Genomic DNA, 22,464 nt, shown 5'->3' on the forward strand with positions numbered 1-22,464 from the left:
CTTCGTGGTATTGGGCCATTACTACCAGTTCCAGGCCCTACCGTTTGGGCTGGCTATGGCTCCCCAAATGTTCACAAAGATCATGGTGGTAGTAGCGGCAGCACTGAGGAAAGAGGGAATCTTCGTGCATCCATACCTGGACGATTGACTGATCAGAGTGAAATCACCAGAGGAAAGTCAGCAGGCAATCACCAGAGTCAAGGAACTACTGCAGAACCTCGGGTGGGTCATCAACACACCCAAGAGCCACCTGCAGCCCTCCCAATGCCTAGAATATCTGGGAGTCCAGTTCGACACCAAATGGAACAAAGTCACTCTTCCCCCTACAAGGAGAAGGAGATTGATGGAACAACGAGCATTGTTGAATTCCACTCTCCCCACGGCATGGGACTATCTCCAAGTCCTCGGACTAATGGTATCAACCATAGAAGTCGTCCCATGGGCAAGGGCCCACATGTGGGTCCTACAACATTCCCTACTGTCTCGATGGAACCCAATGTCTCAAAACTACTCCGCCTGAGCGAGGGAACAAGCCTATCCCCACCGGAATGGAAATTGCTCACCATGGATGCAAGCCTGCGGGGATAGGGATCCCACTGCCAGGAACTAACGGCTCAAGGGCAATGGGACAAAGAAGAGTCGGCATGGAACATAAACTGACTGGAAGCCCAAGCAGTCAGACTAGCCTGCCTACAGTTCAGTCACAGAATCCGGGGCAAATCAGTCAGAGTCATGTCGGACAACACCACAACAGTTGCCTACATCAACCGCCAGGGGGGAACCAGGAGCCAGCAGGTGTCCCTGGAAATAGAACCCCTAATGACGTGGGCGGAATCAAACTTGCAAGGGATATCAGCCACTCAAATCACGGGAAAAGACAACGTCACTGCAGACTACCTCAGCAGAGAGGGTCTGGATCTATGGGAATGGACACTGTCGACAACAGCCTTCCAGCGGATAGTAAACCACTGGGGAACACCAGCCATGGATCTTCTGGCAACCGGGTCCAACACCCGGGTTCCCAAGTTCTTCAGCCGAAGACAGGAACCGCTGTCCCAGGGAATCAATGCCCTCTCCAGACCTGGCTTCAGGAGGACCTACTGTACGCCTTCCCTCCATGGCCACTACTGGGTGGAATCATCCACAAGATAGAACACCACAGAGGGCTGGTACTTCTAGTGGCCCCAGACTGGCCAAGAAGGCCGTGGTACGTGAACTTGCGAAGACTTCTGGCAAGAAATACTCTATGCCTACCTCCACACAGGGATCTACTCCAGCAAGGACCGATCCTCCACGAAGACCCAACGAGATTCTCGCTTACAGTCTGGCCATTGAGAGGTCTCGCCTAAAAAAGAGTGGATACTCAGGACCAGTGATTGATACACTGCTCCGAGCGCACAAGTTCTCCACCTCCCTAACATATATACGAGTATGGAGAATATTCGAAGCCTGGTGCGAGGACCGCGACATCCTTCCATAGACAGTCAAAATCCCCATGATCCTGGAATTTCTGCAGGACGACGTGAGCAAAGGGCTGTCTCTCAACTCCATCAAGGTGTAACTGGCCGCCCTGGCCAGCTTCAGACCCAGGGTGGACAGCAGCAGCCTAGCGGCCCACCCAGACATCTCCCGCTTCTTAAAAGATGTCAAGCACATTCGACCACCCCTAAAATGGCCGATACCCCTATGGAATCTCAATCTAGTGTTAGACTTCCTAGCGGGAGCTTTGTTCAGACCAACTCGCGGTCTGTCCCTATGGCTCCTGATCTTGAAGACAGCGTTCCTCGTGGCAATCTGCTCAGCCCGTCAAATCTCCAAACTTCAAGCACTATCATGCCGGGAGCCTTTCCTCAGATTTACGCCGGGATCCATACAGCTGCGCACTGTACCTTCCTTTCTGTCAAAGGTGGTTTCTCACTTCCATCTAAACCAAACCATCTTGCTGCCATCTCCAGATGAGCATAAGGACTTGGAAGACTCATGCCTTCTTCGCCACCTGAACTTCGGCAGATTCCTAGTCCAATATCTGGAAAGATAGGAACCTGTATGAAAGACGGACCATCTGTTCGTTCTTCACAGCAGGAAGAAGCAAGGGGAAGTGGCCTCGCGGGCAACCATTGCCCGCTGGATCAAAGGAATAATCAAGGTGGCCTACGTAGAGGCAGGCAAGCCTCCACCTCTACAAGTCAAGGCCCATTCCACAAGGGCCCAGGCAGTCTCCTGGGCAGAAACCAAGATGCTGTCACCCGCAGAGATCTGTTGGGTGGCAACGTGGTCCTCCATCCACACCTTCTCGAGATTCTATCGCCTGGATGTTCAGGCCAAGGAGGACACAGCATTCACAAAGGCAGTACTAAATGGACCACGGGCAGCCACCCGCCCAGTTCGGGAGTAGCTTTTGTATATCCCATTGGTCCTGAGTCCATTTGCTACACGCTAGGAAATGGAGAAATTACTTACCTGATAATTTCTTTTTACTTAGTGTAGACAGAAGGACTCAGCACCCCGCCCATGGCTGCCTCGCAATCAAGAAGCCTCGGGGGAACCTCCCCCCGAGTGCAACTCAAGCACAAGTAAGCCAACCCTTATCTCTAGTTCAGACACCCATATTACCAGGTGTCGGCGCTGCTCGGTTGAATGCCCCGGCGGTCTCCAGCTAGGAACCATGTCATCCAATCCAAGGAATCAAGTATCAAGTTAATCAAATTAATCAAAATTATCCAAACACACATATATCCATAATTGCTTTTCGAGGAGAAAACTGAAGAACAGAGCTTCGTGCATGGGTATATGTAGTGCTGATGTCAGATTGAAATCTGATTCCGTCTCCAACTGCTATCAGGAGCACACTATACCCATTGGTCCTGAGTCCATCTGTCTACACTAAGGAAAATGAAATTATCAGGTAAGTAATTTCTCCAATAGATAAATAACTGTATCATGAATAAAATGAGTAAAGGTCATTTGTTTCCTGTGTTAAGAGAATGCTTGCTGAAAGAGCCAGGTCTTAATGGCTTTTTAAAATGTTTGGCTGTTAGATTCTAGTCTTAATTCTTGAGGTAATTGGTTCCATAGTTGAAGGCCTGCTATTGATATTGCTCTTTGTCTCACTGTATTCAAGTGTGCTGTTTTGGGGGAAGGGATGGGTAGTGTCCCGTTATCGCGGAATGAGTCATTCTCAGAGGGATGTGAAAATGCAGTGCTGCCTTAAGCCATTCCATTTTCTCATTATATAATGTTTTATGGATTAATGAAAGTGTTTTGTATTGAGAACTATATGTAATTGGAAGCCAGTGAAGGTCTTTTAGGATTGGGGTGATGTGTTCGGATCTTTTGGTGTTAGAATTCTAGTGGCTGAGTTTTGAAGAAATTGAAGGGGTCTTGTGGTGGAGGCAGGAAGTCCGAGGAGTAAAGCATTGCAATAATCTAATATTGAAAACAAAAGGGTTTGAAGAACTGTTCTAAAATCCTGAGTGTAAAGCAGGGGTTTTAATTTTTTTAAAACATGTAATTTAAAATAGCCAACTTTGATTAGGTTGTTTATCCAGGTTTAACAGGTTAATTCACTGTCGAGAAAGACTCCGAGGTTTCGACTTCATAGGCTATTGGATATTTACTAGCTTCTGTTGAAATATTAGATGTAATTGAGTTATTAAGTTTAGGGCAGATTATAAGAAGCTCTGACTTGGCTGGGTTAAGGGATAAACTCATTTGAGTTAAAAGTCGTTTAATGGAGGTAAGGTACATTTCCCAAAGTTTTAGTGCCGCATCAATAGTATCTGTGATTGGAATTAAAATCTGGACATCGTCCGCATAAATAAAATGAGTCAGTCCAAGATAAAAACTTATAAAGGGGAAGCATATAGATTTTGCAATAATATTAGGAACTAGTTTTAAAAATTTAATGGATAACACATCTAACGGATGGGCAGCTGGGTTCATTTTCTTTATTAAAATTTCTATTTCAGTGGAAGATATAGTTTCAAAATTGGACCATGAAGTTCCTATGTTACTTGGTAATGTTATGACGTTTGTATTATCTATAGGGATGGAGTTTATCAAATTTACAGCTTTATCTCTAAAGTATTTTGCGAAATCATTACATTGAGTTTGAATGTTATTAGGAGGGCATGCATTAGCTATAGGATTAATTAAATTATTGACATAGGAAAATAGAACTTTAGGGTTATATTGGAAATCATGGATTTTTTTTTAGTAATAGTCTCGCTTGGTTTTATTGATACTTACTCTGTATTTGTATAGTAATATCCAATAATTGCTGAGCAAAGCTGTTGGGTTTTTATGCCATTTTTTTCGGTCTTCCTAAGGATGCGTTTCCTTGATTTAAGATCTGAGGTATACCAGGCGGTTCTGGTCTTTATAGATAATTTTAATTCTTTCTTAATTAGGGGACAACAGTGTTGACTAGATCATTAGTTATTGTCGTCCAGGAGTCAACAGCGATATTAATATCGGTTAGATCTAATTTTTTGAGAGCTTCTGGGAAGAGTTCTATTAAATCATCCTGTCTATAGGGCTTCCTGTATTCAATCCATGTTTTTTGTACTACTGATTCGCAGGTGGAGTTTTGAATAGTGAGGTTGGCTGAAACCAAAGAATGATCGGACCAGGGGATAGGTGCGCTTGTAGGTGAACTCGTGTTTTGCACAAGAGAATTAACAAATAGAAGATCTAGTGTATGGCCTGCTCTATGTGTTGGAAGGTTTATAATTTGGTTAAATCCAATAGCAGTCATAGCAGATAGAAAAGCTTCATAGCTGGCAGACAAAGGTATAGCATCCACATGGAGATTAAAATCACCAAGTATGATTGCAGGTAGATTATGCTCTAAGAGACCAGGAGGGGCATATAACAGACACATCTGTAGATGCTTAGATTTCAGCAGACCAAGTTTGTTGGGGTATAACAGATTGTAAAATTAGTTTAAGTTTTTTTTTTTATCAACAGTAAGAGGCCTCCCCCTCTTTTGTTAGGTCTAGGGATAGAATGAATATCATAGATGTTTTTAGGTAGTTGATTGATGGTGACATTGTCCGATTTTCTGAACCATGTTTCAGTCACTCCACAGAAGTCTGGTTTGTTTTCTAGTAGAAAATCAGTAAAGACTGGATTTTTTTTTTACCATTGACTGTGCATTGAGTAGTAGCAGCGATATCAGGGACATGCCAATCAGTAGAGACTTTGTTGCAGGTGGAATTGGGGTGAGATCTGTGATCTGTGATCTGTGATCTGTGATTATATGAAGCAGTCGGCACGATGAGAAGTGAGATGGGATCAGGAAATTCATCCGAGAGACGTTTAAACACGGGCAGCACGAAGGGGCACACTAAGGGGCATGCTCCTTAGTTGCGCCCCTTCGGCGTGTGAAGCGCGGCACCACCGGCCCTATGCTCGCGCTTTTGACCCCCTCGGCGCGCTGATGACATCAGCTGGGGGGGGGGGATGGGAAGGGTGCAGCAAGTTGCTCCGGGGGCCGGGGAGAGCGTCCAAATTAAATCAGTGCAGAAGCTGAGATAATCCTAAGCTTCTGATGAGGCAGACCAGGTACTACCAGCAGATGGAGTCGGGTTATTCTGCCTCTGGCCCCGTGCTCGCGCTTTTGACTCCCTAGGTGTTACTTCATGATGCCTATATGGCCAGACAGAAAGCAGCTTGGGGGACCACACAGCCACAGATTCCACCAGTCCAGCCCACTGAGGGTCCTTCGGGGGGTCCCAGGAGGTCTTCTATGCCTGGTAATAGGGTTCCCTCAGCACAGGGCTTGATTTTTCACCCACAGGGTGATGCAGCTGGGGCAGTTGATCCGGAGGATGCTATCATAGCTCCTGATTGTACTGGTTCGGGGTCTGGCCAAGCTCCCCTGATGGCTCCAGTTATTCCGGCTACCGAGGATGCGGGTCAAGGGGATGACCCGATCTCTTTTATTCATGAGCCAGAGGATCCTAAGGTGGTCCGCCTTTTTAAAAGGGAAGAGCTGGAGGTTTTGCTTCCCTTGGCTTACCAGGTTCTTGGGGTTAAAATGCCTCAGGAGAACCAGGATTTGGATGGCGAGGACCCGGTACTAGGTGCCATCCAAGATCCTCCAACTTCTTTCCCTTACTACAAGTCGATTAGGAAGTTAGTAGAAGAGGAATGGGACTCCTGATTCTGATTTAAAGGTTGGCAGAGCCATGGGGAAACTTTACCCTCTACCAGAACAGGATTTAGAAGTTTTTTCTCTCCCGAAAGTATTTATTTATTTATTTATTTATAGATTTTTCTATACCGGGGTACGTAAATAACATCACCTCGGTTTACATTCAAACAGTAATTCAGCATTGCGCTTTACAATATAACATGGTAACTGAACGAATACAATACAGTATATAACTTTGTATTAATAGAATATTAATTAAAAAATTAAAAATTAAAATTAAAAATTAAAAAAAAAATTAAAATTAATTAAAAGTAGATGCGGCGGTGTCTGCTGTGACTAAGCGCACCACGATTCTGGTTATTAGTTTGGCCGCTTTAAAAGATGTACAAGATCGTAAGATGGAGTTACACCTTAAAAGAATTTTTGAGGTTGTGTCCCTAGGTTTGCGTGCAGCGCTTTGTTCAAGTTTCTTGCAGCATGCTTGTCTCCGGTGGGTACAGCAGCTTCAAGGCAATTTGTCTCAATCAGCTGTGGACGTGGATACCGCTGAGCGTGTGGAAGCAGCTGTGACTTATGGTGCGGATGCCCTCTATGATTTGGTGTGTACTTCTTCCAGAGTAATGGCATCAGCTGTGGCCGCCCAAAGGTTGCTTTGGCTTCGCAATTCAGTGGCGGATGTTTCCTCTAAGGCACAATTGGCATCCTTGCCTTTCAAAGGTAAGTTCTTGTTTGGCAAGGATCTAGAGCAGCTGATCCAGTCTCTTGGAGACAATAAAGTCCTCAGATTACCTGAGGATAAACCTAAGGTTAAGAGATTTTTTCAATCACGGTCTCATTTTTGGTCCGACAGAAGATCGCGGCCTACCCGTGGTATGCCGGGACTGCAGAGACAATATTTTTCACAGGGGCAAGCATGGGGACAATCCTTTCGTGGAGCCAGAAGGTCCTTTAGGGGATCCTCTGGTGACTTCTCAGCAGGAGGTAAGTCTACCCAATGATGCCAGGCTGGTGTACTTCATTGTTCCTATTATAGGAAGTCGCTTACGGCACTTTTACGCGAGTGAGCCAAGATCACTCAGGACCAGTGGGTTATTTTCTGGTCCCCAAAAAGGAGGGCTCGTTTCGGCCAATACTCGATTTAAAGAAGGTCAATGCAAAACTCAAGGTGCCACACTTCAGGATGGAAACCCTCAGGTTGGTCATAGCGGCTGTATGCAAAGGAGAATTTCTGGCTTCCTTGGATCTCATGGAGGTTATCTTCATATTCCCATCCATCAGGACTCTCAGCGTTTTCTCCGCTTCATGATTCTGGGTCAACATTTTCAGTTTCAGGCTTTCCATTTGGTCTCGCCACGGCTCTGCGGACTTTCACCAAGGTGATGGTGGTGGAGGTGGCAGCTTTCCTTCGAAAGGAAGGTATTCTAGTTCACCCATATTTGGACGATTGGTTGATCAGAGCTAAGTCAGAGTTTCTATGCTGCAAGTCGGTTCATCGAGTTCTCGAAGTCCTACAGTCCCTAGGTTGGGTAGTGAATCACGACAAAAGTCAGCTATCACCAACACAAACTTTGGCGTATTTAGGAGCTCGGTTCGATACTCTTATAGGCAGAGTCTTTCTCTCTCAATATCGAATCTTGAAACTTCAGGCCCAGATCTGCCTGTTTTTGTGGTTACAGGTACCCAAGGTCTGGGACTACTTACAGGTACTCAGCTCGATGGCCTCCATGCTGGACTTGGTTTCCTGGGCATTTTCCCATATGAGACCACTACAGACGGCATGGTTGTCCTGCTGGAAGCCAGTATCGGAAGAATATCATATCTGCTTACCTGTCGAGGGTTTGCCAAGAGACAGTCTGTCATGGTGGCTTCAGACTTCCAATCTCAGTCGGAGAGTGGACCTTGAAGTTCCCAATTGGATGGTGGTTACTTCCGATGCCAGTCTCTCTGGATGGGGAGCAGTTCCCATTCAGTTCAGGGATCCTGGTCCACGAGACAGTCTGCATGGTCTATTAAACGTCTAGAGACCAGGGCGGTTCGCTTGGCCTTGAAGGAGTTTCTACCATTACTACGGAATTGTCCGGTTCGAATTCTGTCGGACAACGCAACATCAGTAAAGTATATAAATCGGCAGGGCGGAACAAAAAGCAAGGCAGTGGCTCTAGAAGTGCAGAGGTTGGTGCTCTGGGTGGAACGACATCTAGAGAGATTAGCGGCATTCCACATCGCAGAAACAGAGAATGTTCAGGCGGATTTCTTGAGTTGCACATACTTGGATCCAGGCGAGTGGGAACTCTCAGAGACAGCCATGCAGTTAATTCGAGATCGTTGGGGTCTACCTCATGTCGACCTTATGGCAACCTCTCGGAATACCAAGGCCTTCCGATTCTTCAGTCACCAAAGACAGTATGGGGCCGAAGGGGTCGATGCTTTGGTTCTACCATGACCTTGGGGAGTTCTACTATATGTTTTTCCTCTGTGGCCACTGGTGGGCAAGGTTCTACGTCGCTTAGAAAAGCATTGCGGAGAGGTGAGTCTGGTGGCTCCGGAGTGGCCTCGGTGTCTGTGGTTTGCGGATCTGGTCAACCTGGCGGTGGAAGGACCGCTTCGCTTCGGCCACCTGATGTGTCTTCTTCGAAAGGGTCCTATATTTTTCGATCAGGCTGCTCGCTTTTGTCTAGCGGAATGGTTTTTGAGAGGAGGCGTTTGAAAAGGAAAGGTTACCCAGACTCAGTAGTTACCACATTGTTACAGTCTAGAAGGAAGTCTACTAACCTCTCTTATGTTCGGGTATGGAAGATTTTTGAGTCCTGGTGTTCCGTCAGGGGAATTCGCCCTCTTAGGGCCTTAATTCCTGAAATATTATCTTTCTTACAGGATGGCTTCACCAAGGGCTTATCTCTTAGTTGTCTTAAAGTGCAGGTAGCCGCACTGGGCTCAATCCGTGGCAAAATTGAAGGTTCCTCTATTTCGTCTCATCCGGATGTGGTTTGTTTTCTTAGAGGTATGATGAATCTTCTTCCTCCAGTTCGTAAATCTTGTCTGTCCTGGAACCTTAATCTAGTTCTTAAAGCTCTGTGTGAACCTCCCTTCGAGCTTCTCCGAAGATCTACATTAAAGGATTTGACACTTAAGGTAATTTTTCTCATTGCCATTTGTTTGGCTAGAAGAATTTCTGAGTTACAGGCGTTATCTTGTCGAGATCCTTTCCTTCAGATTTCAGAATCCGGAGTTTCTTTACGGATGGTCCCTTCCTTTTTACCAAAGGTGGTTTCAGCGATCCATGTCAATCAATCACTGGAACTTCCGGTTTTTCCTAACTTACCGGCGTCGGATCCTAATGCGAGGGAGCTCAAACATCTAGATGTTCGGAGAGCTTTATTGCGATACCTCAAGATTACCAATGACTTTAGGAGGTCTGATCACCTCTTCGTGCTGTGGAGTGGTCCTAATAGAGGCTCCAAGGCTTCTAAAGCCTCTATTGCACGATGGTTGAAGGAGGCAACCAAAATGATAAAGGGGATGGAACAGCTCTCCTATGAGGAAAGGCTTAAGAGGTTAGGGCTGTTCAGCTTGGAGAAGAGAAGGCTGAGGGGGGATATGATAGAGGTCTTTAAGATCATGAGAGGTCTTGAACGAGTAGATGTGAATCGGTTATTTACACTATCGAATAATAGAAGGACTAGGGGGCATTCCATGAAGTTAGTAAGTAGCACATTTAAGACTAATCGGAGAAAATTCTTTTTCACTCAATGCACAATAAAGCTCTGGAATTTGTTGCCAGAGGATGTGGTTAGTGCAGTTAGTGTAGTTGGGTTCAAAAAAGGTTTGGATAAGTTCTTGGAGGAGAAGTCCATTAACGGCTATTAATCCCATGCTACTGATGCTATTAATTGCATCAGTAGCATGGGATCTTCTTAGTGTTTGGGTAATTGCCAGGTTCTTGTGGCCTGGTTTGGCCTCTATTGGAAACAGGATGCTGGGCTTGACCCAACATGGCAATTTCTTATGTTCTTATGTTCTTATTTCTTCCGCATATATTACATGGGGTCGTCCAGTTCCGGAAGACTTGTGTGCTCACTCAACACGTTCGCAGGTGGCCTCGTGGGCAAAATCCCAACTTGTTTCCCCACAGGAAATTTGCAGAGTGGCGACTTGGAAGTTGCTGCATGCTTTTGCAAGGCACTATCGCTTAGATGTCGGGGCTCTGGCAAACCCTTCCTTTGGCAAGAGTGTTTTGCGAGCAGGACTCTCCAGGTCCCACCCTGGGTAAGGGCTTTGGTACATCCCAGGTGTCTGGACTGATCCGGGTATGTACAGGGAAAGGAAAATTGGTTCTTACCGGCTAATTTTCGTTTCTGTAGTACCACGGATCAGTTCAGAGCCCACCCAATTAGAAGGGGGTTATATTAAGGAGAGAGTTGTCCATTCAGCTGAAAGATTGTTCTCTGATGCATTCCATGTTCATGTTTAATGGTTCCATATTTTTTGCTATTACCTGCTTTTATATAGATAAATACTGACAAACTGCAGGTGGCACGGTTGCTTAGATACGGTGTCAGCAACGATTTTTTTTCTGTCTTCATCTGCTGATAGGGGGAGATGAACCCAGGTGTCTGGACTGATCCGTGGTACTACAGGAACGAAAATTAGCAGGTAAGAACCAATTTTCCTTTGTTTCTCTTACAATACGCCCGTAAAGGCTGCACGCATACGTGCAGCAGGGATATTTTAAATGATACACGTGTACTTGTGCACACAATATAAAATTAAGCATATCTCTGCTTGTGTGCTAATATGCACGTTTATGGGCGCACGCATGTTCCTTTTAAAATTAGGCAGTTAGTATTTAAGGAAAAATGCTTGAAATTTGTGCTAATTCAATAACTTAAAACAAAATTTGTAGTTAGTTTTATAATAATTTATAAAGTAAACTTTTTGATATGTTGTCATGTGTCCTATATATGCTGTGTACTTACCTGCATAATTATAGCTTCGTGTTGAATATGGCCATGTCTCCTTTATGCAGCTGGAGAACTGGAACCAAAAATAGAAGATCTAATAGGCAAGATTAAGAAGCTGCAAGAAGGTGAGGGAACAATACAGTTTGTCTTGAAGAAAACAGTAGTGCATTTCATCACACCTGTTATTAGATCTGCCCTACCAAGTTGTTTCAGTTTTCTTCCCTATATGCATCCCTTTTGTGAACCCAAAAATGTGCTTGTAAACAAACATATATATACACTAATGGGTAGATTTTCAACTGCCCACGCACGTAAAATCCGGCCTTTATGTATATGGCCTGGCCTTGCGCATGCCGAGCCAATTTTCAAAGAGGCCTGGTCATGCACATAAAGGGCCGATACGCATACAAGTGCCGGGCTTCCTGGAAGGGGATGGGCAGGGAGGGGTGGGGCGGGGGGGGGGGGGGGGCAGGCCGGGTTAGCATTATTGATGGCTGTCCTGAAGACTCGCGTGCTGGCAGCTGGGAGCTGAAGTAAGTTGTCAAACAAAGGAAAAAAAAGAAAAAAGTAGGGTTTAGGGGGTGTGGAGGAGAAGGGAAGAGGGAGGGAATTTAGGTAGGGGGGTTAGGGAAGTTCCCTCCCAGTCCGCTCCTTAATTGGAGTGGACTGGGAGGGAACTGGGGAAAGCCGGAAGGTGTCGCCGCCAGAAATTGTGTAAGTCTCCCTCCCCCCTTGCGTGCACCGCCCGCACATATGTGTGCATGGCCCATGGATTTTCCACCATGCACGCGCTAGGAATGGACAGCAGGGGATTTTTAAAATCTTTATTAATTTTAATTATTGGATGCTTTCTGATGTGTCTGTTGTTTATAAATAGTTTATTGGTATTTGGAAAATGTGTATTTTCCCCACAGATCAACAGGCTGAATTAGCTATGCTGTTTGGGAGTGCCCCCTAGCGGCTCGAGGCGGGAAATTCTCCTAGCATTAGTAGAGGTTTTGCTGTTGTATGCCTGCGCGGTGCCCTATCCTCTCATTTTTTGCCTTTCCCGCCCAGCAACAGGGTCGGGTTCTTCTTCTCCTGAAGATCTCTTCCTTCTTTTCCGCTTTCTCTTCACAATTGTGAACCCCCAACAGCACTTTTCAGTGCTAACATAGCTCCGAAAGCCCCAGGATTCAAATTTTGCTAATATGGCAAGTTTATGTCTGTAACCGACGGACATAACTACTGTTACCTATGCCCTGGGCCAGACCCTGACATGGCAACCTGCCGGGATGGTGGAAGAATGTCCCCCAGGGTCCAGTGGCAGAGGGCCACAAAGATCGCCTGGCTAAGGGAGAGAGAGAATGCTGCATCGGGCTCATATGCCACGCAGCGATCAGCTCAGTCTTCCCTGGGCAGAGAACCCAAACTGCTCAAGGGGGTCAAACGGGCCTCCTCCCTGCAACCCTCCTCCAAAATGAAACACTCAGAGAGCAGAGGTAAGGCCATAGAAGATCCTCACAAATGGCCCCAAAATGAGTCAGTTCCTGACCCAGCCCGGGCCCTGGGTGTGTTGTCCTTGCCGCAGGGAAACCTACAACTGCATGGAGTGGGTGAGCCAGGCTCGATGCAGGAAGAAGAGCGTTGTGCGTTGGCTGACGTACATCACCACTTGACGCACTCGAAACGGAGCTCCAATACTTTGGTGCACCCAACGCAGTCACTGATGTCTGCGCCGACGCACCTGATGCACCACGGAGTGTCGAGTGAAGTATTAAAGCGTGCAATGCATTCAGCTGCAAGGCAAGGAAAAGCAAAGGAAAAAACACACCACAATGAGTACTGCTCGTCGAAGCCCAAGGATAGACCGCCCAGAGACTCTATTGCATGGAGCCTCCAGCGCGTCAACCCTCCGTCACTACCCTTCCTCTTATCGGATTTGGAATACTCCGGAGAGTCAAAAGGGGATGTACCCCGTCATGTGCTCCACTCCTCTTCATCTACCTCTGGCCGGGATGGTGACCAAAGGCTACGGACAGAGAGAACGTCTTCCACATCCAGACATTCCTCGCACAGAGAGCTCTCAGGTGCCTCACCACCTATGAAGACGAGGAGGATGTCCAAGTATATTCCAAGGATGTTGAAGGGAGTAGCCTCACAAATCACAGGGCTTCTTCAGACCTTCTTCGATTCCATGGTCCTTTCACATCAACCTCGTTCCCCCTCAAGCCCCTCTGTAGAGGGCTCTGGTCATTCCACTCCCCCTTCTCTTCCACACTCGGTAGGTGAGGAACTGGACATGGAACCTAGTTCGTAAGTGCCTGAATCTGACAAGAGGCTGCATTGCCCCTCTCCACCACCTCTTCCATGGGAATCCCCTCCAACCCATGAAGGACCTGCCTGAACCAGTATCATCCCCAGAAGACCTTTCCTACTCCAGATTTATTGAGAATGTGGGCTTGGTTTATAAATCTGGAGAACAAGAAAATAGATGATTCACGAACAGAAGTACACGACCTCCTAAACATTTTTGACGTTCCAGCTGAACTCATGGCTCTGCCCTCCCATGCTGTCATGGATAAAGCCTGGGAAACACCTTTCTCTGTATCCACCCCATTCCGGAAGACAAACTAAAGTTCAGGATGCAGAAGTCTCCTCATTATACCTCAGTGCAGCTTCAGTAGAGGTGGAATCTGCTATGAAGAAGGCCAGGAAAACCAGGCTCTACTTTAATGCCCCACTGGACAAAGACAACTGCTACCTGAATGATTTCGGCAAAAGGGTGTTCCAGGGTTCCATGCTAAATGCCAAAGTACAGCAACACCAGTTCTGTATCACTCAATATCTATATGAGTGCCTCCAGCAACTGAAGTCAGATGAGGGTCAGCCTATAGCATCCAGTCATCGGAAGAAGAGTATAACTGACCTAGAGGAGGGCCTAAGACACCTTCTATGCACCATCTATGAAGGATTTGAACTGTCAGCCCAAATCTTTGTCACCACTATTGCAGCCAGTGAATAGCCTGGCTGAGGGCGAGTGCAATCCGTGAAGATGTCCATGAGAAGCTCATAGATCTGCCCTGCAAGGGTGATAATTTATTCAGTGACAAGCTTTGCGAAACAGTCTCACAGCTTAAGGAGAAAAGTGTGGCGGTGTCATCATTCACATCACCTCCAGAACAAACAACTCCGAAGTAATACTATCCCTCCTACAGGAAACCCTTTTATCCCCAGTTATACCTGCCATATTGGCCTCCCTCTTACCCTATACAGAGGGCTCAACCTCCATGTCTCAACAGCGGGGCCGGGGCTGATCCCAGCACACCTCCAAACCAAATCTGACTGCTGCCACCAAAAACAAATCATCTTTTTGATTCTACCACGGCCACAGCTACAAGAAGCAGTAGGCGGACACCTTGCTTCATTTGCGCCAGCATGGGGCCAAATCACATCCGACCATTGGGATCTCAACATCATCCAGAATGGATACCGTCTAAATTTCAGAAGACCTCCCTCCTTACCATACCTATGCTTCTGGATTTGTACCAACATTATCAATATCAGGCTCTTCCTTTCGGCCTATCATCAGCGCCCAGGGTATTTACCAAATGTCTAGCTGTAGCTGATGCCTACCTTCGAAAGGAGGGCATAAAACTCTTTCCCTAGCTCGACAATTGGTTACTAGTAGCTCTGAGCCGGGAACTGATTCACACCCATCAAATTTGTGTTCTAGCTTGTTTGAAAAGCCTGGGATTCCTAGTAAACTACGAGAAGTCTCACCTCGACCCTTCTCAGACACTGCAATTTATAGGCGTGCTCATCAATACACATACACATCTCTGCAAAGCCTTCCTTCCAGGAGACAGGATCTCCACCTTACAAACCCTGGCCAAACCTCCGAGATGTTTAGCGCAACCGACAGTGCATCAGATCCTAACATTGCTGGGGTACATGGCAGTAGCAACATATGTGATCCCACATGCCTATCTCCATATGCATCATCTCCAATGGGGCTTAAAGTCCCAGTGGTCTCAGCGTTTTTACCCAATATCACGAGAGTAACCCGGCACCCACCTCACCAGGTCATTCTGACTATAGATGTCTCCACATTGGGGAGGAGGGCTCACATACTGCACCTGAAGACCCAGGGGCTATGGTCACCTGCAGAGAAGAGGTTTCAAATGAACCTCCTAGAGCTGCGAGCCATTCGTTATGCCATCCGCACCTTCTCACGCCTTCTTGCAGTCAAATCAGTCATGATATAGACAGTCAACCAGATAGTCATGTATTTCATAAACAAAGAAAGCGGTTCCGGTTCCAGGACTTTGTGCAGAGAATCCGTGCTACTACTGGAATGGGCATTGGTACATTCGATACAGCTACAAGCCACTTATCTCCCCGGCATACAAAACTCAGAGGCTGACAGGCTCAGCAGAATGTTTCATCCACACTAATGGGAGTTGGACAGAGACATAGCTTCTGAAATCTTTCACAGTTGGGGGACACCTCGGGTGGATCTATTTGCCACAGAGTGCAACGTAAAAATACCACAGTTCTGCTTCCTCTATCCGAGCAACCAGAGATTTGTTCAGGACGCCTTCTTGATAACTTGGTCGGAAAATCTATTTTATGCATTCCCTTCGATTCCACTGAGGACAGGTAGTACAAAAATGCATTGCAGACAATTCAGATCTCATCCTCTTCGCTCCAGTGTGGCCCAGACAACCGTGGTATACCTATCTGATACACCTGTCCATACAACCGCCAATTCCCCTTCGTAACAGAATTGGCTTCCTAACTCAGGAAGGGGAGACGTTATTATATCCCATGCAGCACTCCCTTCACTTGACGGCATGGAGATAGAAAGGTGTTAAGTCACCTTCCCATACTTCGAAAATTCAAGATATCCTCATCTCAGCAAGAAGGCCTTTCACGAGGAAGAATTATGCCGCTAAATGGCTACAATACCACCGCTGGTGCAAAGCAGTGTACCTGGACCCCTTCCGCCTCTCATCAAAGCAATTACTCAAATACCTACACTTGCTTTTCAGATCTGGACTGGCGATCTTGTCCATCAGAGTACACTTCGGTTCCATCGCGGTGTACCATTCATCCATTAAAGGCGTCTCCATCTCCATGCATCCACTAACATCTCGCTTTATGAGAGGCGGTCTACAGTTTAGACCTCCTATTTTACCACCTGCCATTCCTTAGGACTTGAAAGTAATCCTAGAAGCATTAATACTTTCCCCCCTTTGAACCCATGCAGACGGCCTCGTTGAAGTTTCTCACATGGAAAGTACTTTTTCTAGTAGTCATCACCTCAGCTTGACGAGTGGGTGAATTACAAGCGCTAGTACACTACTCCCCCTTTCTACAATTCTAGCATGACAAGGTAACCCTACGGACACATCCATCCTTTGTCTCCAAGGTTGTTTCAGCTTTCCATCTGAATCAGATGATCCCGCTACTAACCTTTTTTCTGAAACCACATGCCTCAGAATAGGAAGCATTGTTGCATACGTTGGATTGCAAGAGGGCCCTAGCTTACTACAAACAGAGAACTCTATTACCTAACAGGCCTTTGCAACATTTCCTTTCCTACAACCCAAATGCTCCAGGACTGCTGGTGGCTAAATGCACACTAGCTAATTGGTTGACCCAATGCATCCACATCTGCTACCAAAATCGATCAGAAACCTTATCATCAAAGGTAAAAGCTCACCAGCTAAGAGCTATGGCTACTTCGGTCGCACACCTAAGACAGGTACCTGTTCAATATATATGTAAGGCAGCAACCTGGTCATCGTTACACACTTTCACCTCCCACTACTGCCTTCAGCAGCATGCCAGATCAGACGCCCTCATGGCATAACTGTCTACCAACCTAAAAAATTCTCTGCATAGCCAAAAAAGAGGGATAGCTTCTATGTATATGCTACACACTAGGCTGTGCTGCAGATCCTTAAGCTGGGGACTCCCAGACAGTCTGCTTATCTGTGGGGAAAAAAGCAAGTTTTCCTACTGTAAACGGTATTTTCCGTAGATAGCAGGATGAATTAGCCAAGCGTTCTCTCCCTCCTTCCTGGACAGTCTATACTTCTTCTCGCTCGCTCTACCTTACTATTCTGCAATCTTATTTTTCTGTGATTTGAGACCAACTGAGAAGAGATCATTGACCGCATGGCGTGCAGCAGCAAAACTCTAATAATGCTAGGAGAAGATCTCACCTCGAGCTGCCAGGGGGTGCTCTAAGACAGCATGGCTAATTCATTGCCATTAGCAATGGTAACATGGAATAGACTTAGCTTTTGGGTACTTGCCAGGTTCTTATGGCCTGGATTGGCCACTGTTGGAAACAGAATGCTGGGCTTGATGGACCCTTGGTCTGACCCAGTATGGCATTTTCTTATGTTCTTATGTTCTTATCCTACTATCTATGGAAAATACCGTTTATGGTAAGCAAACTTGCTTTAACTTTTAAATTACTGGATGTTGTTCTATTTGTCAGCTGTTATGAAATATTTATTGTTTTTATTAGTATGGTTTTACTCTATTGATTTATTTTTCTTGATTTTATTGTTTATTTCAAATTATTTTAAATGCATAATTTTATTTGTGTGAAGAGAGGGTGTGACGGGGGCAGCAGGCTGTAAATTTTGCCTAGGGCGCACAAAAAATAATAAAAAAAAAGTGCCAAGTATCTGTGTTTTAGTGTAATTGACCTTAAATTCTCAACATTGTCAAACAGCTCTAGAATACTACTACATAAATTCACTACTTGGTGGAGGATATGGAAGGATGTGTAGCATTGTACTGGCACTCACCCTATTGAAAATTATCTTGATCAGATAAGGGCGATGTTATTTCTAGTAGGGTTAAAGTTGAAAAGTGCTAAAAAAAATCTTTGCAAAAGCCTGGTCTTTACTTCCTTTCTTGGTTATTTTAATAGTCATTATCGGGCTGATACAGTACAGTGTGCTCCGACGGAGCGCACTGTTAACCCATTGGACGCGCGTTTTCCCTTACCTCTTATTCAGTAAGGGGCCGAAAACGCGCGTCCAATCCCCCGAACCTAATAGTGCCCACAACATGCAAATGCATGTTGATGGCCCTATTAAGTATTCCCGCGCGATTCAGAAAACAAAATGTGCAGCCAAGCCGCACATTTTGCTTTCAGAAATTAGCGCCTACCCAAAGGTAGGCGCTAATTCCTTCGGGCACTGGGAAAGTGCACAGAAAAGCAGTAAAAACTGCTTTTCTGTGCACCCTCCGACTTAATATCATGGTGATATTAAGTCGGAGGTCCCGAAACTTTCCAAAAGTAAAAAAAAAATTTGAAGTCAGCCCGCGGCTGTCAGGTCAAAAACCAGACGCTCAATTTTGCCGGCATCCGGTTTCCGAGCCCATGGCTGTCAGCGGGCTCGAGAACCGATGCTGACAAAATTGAGTGTCGGCTGTCAAACCCGCTGACAGCTGCCACTCCGGTCCAAAAGGAGGCGTTAGGGACGCGCTAGTGTCCCTAGCGCCTCCTTTTACCTGGTTTTACCGCCGGGCCTAATTAGCATACTGAATCGCGCGCACAGGAGAGTAGCCTGTGCGCGCGCCGGGAAAGCGGGCGTTCGCCCGCTCTCCCGCAGACTTTACTGAATCGGCTCGTATGTAACTTCTATAGGCTTACTTTTTAAAATACAAAGCAAGCTCTTCCTTGAAGATTTTTTCTTTTCCTCAGCTAAAAATTTAATGGATGAAGAACTATGCAATTTGCAGTTCCACAGTGAAGCACTGCAGGAGGAGCTGGATAGACGTGAGTAAATGTAGTAGGTAGAGGAAAACTGGTTGCCTGTACATTCCCAAATCAGTCCAGACTCCTGGGTTTTGCCCCCCCTCTAGCAGATGGAGACAGAGCAGTTATCAAAACAAAGCCGCCTGTAGGTGGCTGGTGCCACCTACAGTCCGGCAGTATTCTTCTGTCTCCAGCAGATGGTGGAGGTGCAAAACCTACAGTCTGGGCTGTGTGTTTAGTTGGTATCTTGTGTTTAGTTAGTTTAGGGGATTTTTTTTGTCTTTTGTTCTGTTTTATTTCAGCTTTATTTAAAAAGAATGTAAAAGAAAGGAGCTTGTGGTAGCACAGTGATCGTTAGCCTCCCAGGTGGTCGTTAGGTTCTGAGAGAGCCATCCCATGCTGGTCTGAGTCAGCTGCTTCACAGGGTCGAGGGGCCCTACTTATCTACTTAGCAGCTTGGGTGCGACACCGGGGAGCCCGGTTCACTTCACCCGAAGGAATCAGCTCCTTGGACCACTGCCGGGCAAGTTTTATAATTTAAAAAACGTTTTGCTTTCGTTTTCTCGTGCGCCGGCTCTCTCTCCTTCACTCCCTGTCGCAGCGCTGTATTTGCCTTTCGTTTTGCTGTTTATTCATTGAATTTTCATTAATTTATTTTGTCTTTATTTTTCTGTCACAACTCGATGCTGCGTTCGTCTGTTTGCCATGCGTGAGGTCGGTCCGCGTGCGGCTCTCCAAGGAGGGCCTTTACTCGGCTTGCATCCGGGGCGGGGTAGGGATTGTCGGGAACCAAAAAATAAATAATTAAAATGGCAAAACTAGTTAAATCAAAGTCTGCCCAGGTCCCGGTTGGGATGTCTGCTGCAATTCACTCTGAGGCTGATAAGTTCCCGTTCAGCACGGGAACGGGGGACCATTTTCCAGTCATTCTGGGTTGTGTCTAGTGCAGCACTGGGGGAGGGGGTTTTACCTCCTCCTCTTTCTCCCCAGCAAGGTTTCCCAACGGACAGGGAACCTTTACAGCCTAATTCCCCTACAATGGAGGATAGCCCCTAGGAGGCCTCTGATTCCTCCTTCTCTTCCTCTTTTTCCTCACAATTTGTGTTGTTGCTTCATAAAGCTTACAAGGAGAGGAAGTTAGGGAAGCTGCAATCTGGTAAGAAGGTAGTTTCTCAAGGTTCTAAGCCCTCTGCTAAGAAACGGTCTACCTCTAAGGGAGGTGCGGAACCTGCTCAGCCTAAGCGTCTCCGTTGGTCAGGGGTTCCCCAGATTACTAAGGATACTTCTAGTCAGGATTCTGATCCAGATGACCCAGACCTCCAGCTCAAGCCCCCACAGGGGGTGGATGTAGACTCTGATTTACAGCACCAAGGCACAATGCGTGGGGCGCATGCTGTGGAAGGGGATGACCCTAAGGTGGTGCGCCTCTTTAGAAAGGAGGAGTTGGAGAGAGCGATGATGTCACCCGCTAAGATGGCCGCATAAACTTGTGGCTCGTGCCTTCCTCCCCCGCGATCTCCATCGGTGTCTCAGGAGCCTGGAATTGACCGCAAAGCTCATAGTAGAGCTCCAGGAAGATAAGCATGACGACCCCGAAAAAAAAAGCGGATTTAAATAGATTTTCGTTCGCCTCGGCGGTAGCGATGGCAACACTCGGGGCCGGAGAAAAGTGGAGCTCCCGATTCAGCTGCTGATGTGGAGGGCTCTGACATTCCTACCAGAAAGGAGTTCAAAAGCTGGTTTCAAGACCTGAGAGGAGACATGGCTCGCTTTAGGAGAGAGATCAGGGACATTTTGGAAGACATGAAAAATGATATCTGAGACTGTTGTGTCTGTCGGTCTTCGACGGCTTCGCCCCACCTACCTCTCTCTACTTTCGGCTCCTCCCGCTCACCTTGGATTGATGGCCGCCACGGCGTCTGCTTGCCGTTCTCTCCGGCGTCCCCGGAGCGGCTTTGGTGCTGCCTCCCGCCATTCTCCTTCAAGGTACCTCTAGGGCGTGCGTGCGCACGCCGCCCTCATCTTTAACTCTACATTGGCGCAAACCTCAGGGGCGTCCCCCTGTTCTGACGTCACGACTTCCGGGTATATCTACCTACAGTATTTGCTAGCTCATTGAGTTAGCAACAGGAATTCTTACGGATGGGATTCGCTCTCCATTCCTAAGCTACTCTGCCACTCCAGCGTTATCTGGATTACTACCCTTCAGGGTCTCTAACGGGGGTACCCGCTCCTCGGGGGCCTCTTTGCTTCTTTCAGGTGCTATCAGGAAACCGGTACTCGCTCCTCGAGGGCCCATGTTCCCTGTGTCGCTGCCTGCAACCTCTACCCTTCTACTTGGAAGAACTAACTTACAGTTACCATCAGTGAGTACAGAAACCATCTCTTTCCACAGTACTGCTTCACTGGAACCAGGTTCTCGCTCCTCGAGGGCCTGCTCTCTGCTCCGGTGCCAGACCTCTCGTCTAGTGGAATCTGTTACTGTTAAGTGAGAACAACGCTACCGAGACTCTCTGCTCTAAGGGATCAGGTACTTGCTCCTCGAGGGCCTGCTCTCCCTGTCTCGGAGTTTCTCTTATTTCTACATTGGGACTCTGAATGTTATTCTTATTGTGTGCTCATAACTCTCAGTCTCTTTCCACTACAGTACTTCCTTGCAGAGGATACGCTGTAGTGGCGTTCTGTGTGAGACGTGCCCAGCCGGGCTCTATAACCACTACTCACTACTGCCACTTCTGATGGTCATTCAAACTGTTTAATAAAAGATTCAAATCTGTGTTTGTGCATCCAGAGTCTAGCCTGCCCCCGTGGGTGTGGTCAGCTGCCACAGTGTCCAAGGATTCACCAAAACACCATTAACCATAACAGATTGCTAACTCCATGGATCTGGCTCAGCTCCTTGCAGACCATTCCAGGCCTGGCCCGGCGCATCGCTGAACAACAAGACGCATTGGAGAATTTGACTACTGCGTTTAATCAGCTGCACGCACAGAAGAATCAAGGTTCTACATCTAGTAATGAAAGTCAGTTACCTGAAGTAACTATAAAGACTATTGTGCCTCTTGCTGCTCCAGTACGTTTTTCTGGGGAGATTCAGAGAACTAGAGGCTTCTTAAACCAGTGTTGTATGCATTTTGCATTACAACCCACTCATTTCCCTACAGCCCAGTCCAAGACTACTTATATTCTATCCTACCTGGATGGAAGGGCTTTGACTTGGGCTTCCTCGCTGTGGGAACACAAAGACCCTATTCTTCAGGATACTGATGGATTTATGGACTTGTTTAAATCCGTTTTTGATGATCCTGCCCGACACACTGTTGCTGGTTCTACATTGGTGGACCTTAAGCAAGGCAACCGACCACTGGCTGATTTTGCTATAGAGTTCAAGACTCTTGCAGCTGAATTACATTGGGACCCTAGATGCCTGAAAACTCTCTTCTTCAAAGGTTTGGATTCCCGCTTGAAGGACGAGCTGGCTGCTCTTGAAACACCTGACTCACTGGATGGGCTAGTGGCCTTAGCTACTAGAATTGATCATCGGCTTCGTGATAAGGTGCAAGAACTCAAGCTTTGTA

The 22,464-nt window shown here is 46.7% G+C and overlaps 1 protein-coding gene across 6 annotated transcripts in view; it reads left to right on the forward strand.

The window, feature by feature from the left end:
* LOC115096294 (synaptonemal complex central element protein 1-like) overlaps positions 1 to 22,464 on the forward strand; it is a 226,874-nt gene that overhangs the window by 52,277 nt on the left and 152,133 nt on the right. For all 6 annotated transcript variants that reach the window (XR_003858042.1, XM_029610780.1, XM_029610784.1 and 3 more), the window contains exons 3-4: positions 11,184 to 11,243; positions 18,833 to 18,907. Coding sequence is in view for 5 of the 6 variants with exons in the window: in XM_029610780.1 (XP_029466640.1) it covers positions 11,184 to 11,243; positions 18,833 to 18,907 (135 nt within the window). In the remaining variant the exon portion in view is untranslated. The remainder of the gene's footprint in view (positions 1 to 11,183; positions 11,244 to 18,832; positions 18,908 to 22,464) is intronic.

The sequence above is a fragment of the Rhinatrema bivittatum genome, chromosome 1, assembly GCF_901001135.1.
Source record: "Rhinatrema bivittatum chromosome 1, aRhiBiv1.1, whole genome shotgun sequence".
Taxonomy (NCBI): domain Eukaryota; kingdom Metazoa; phylum Chordata; class Amphibia; order Gymnophiona; family Rhinatrematidae; genus Rhinatrema; species Rhinatrema bivittatum.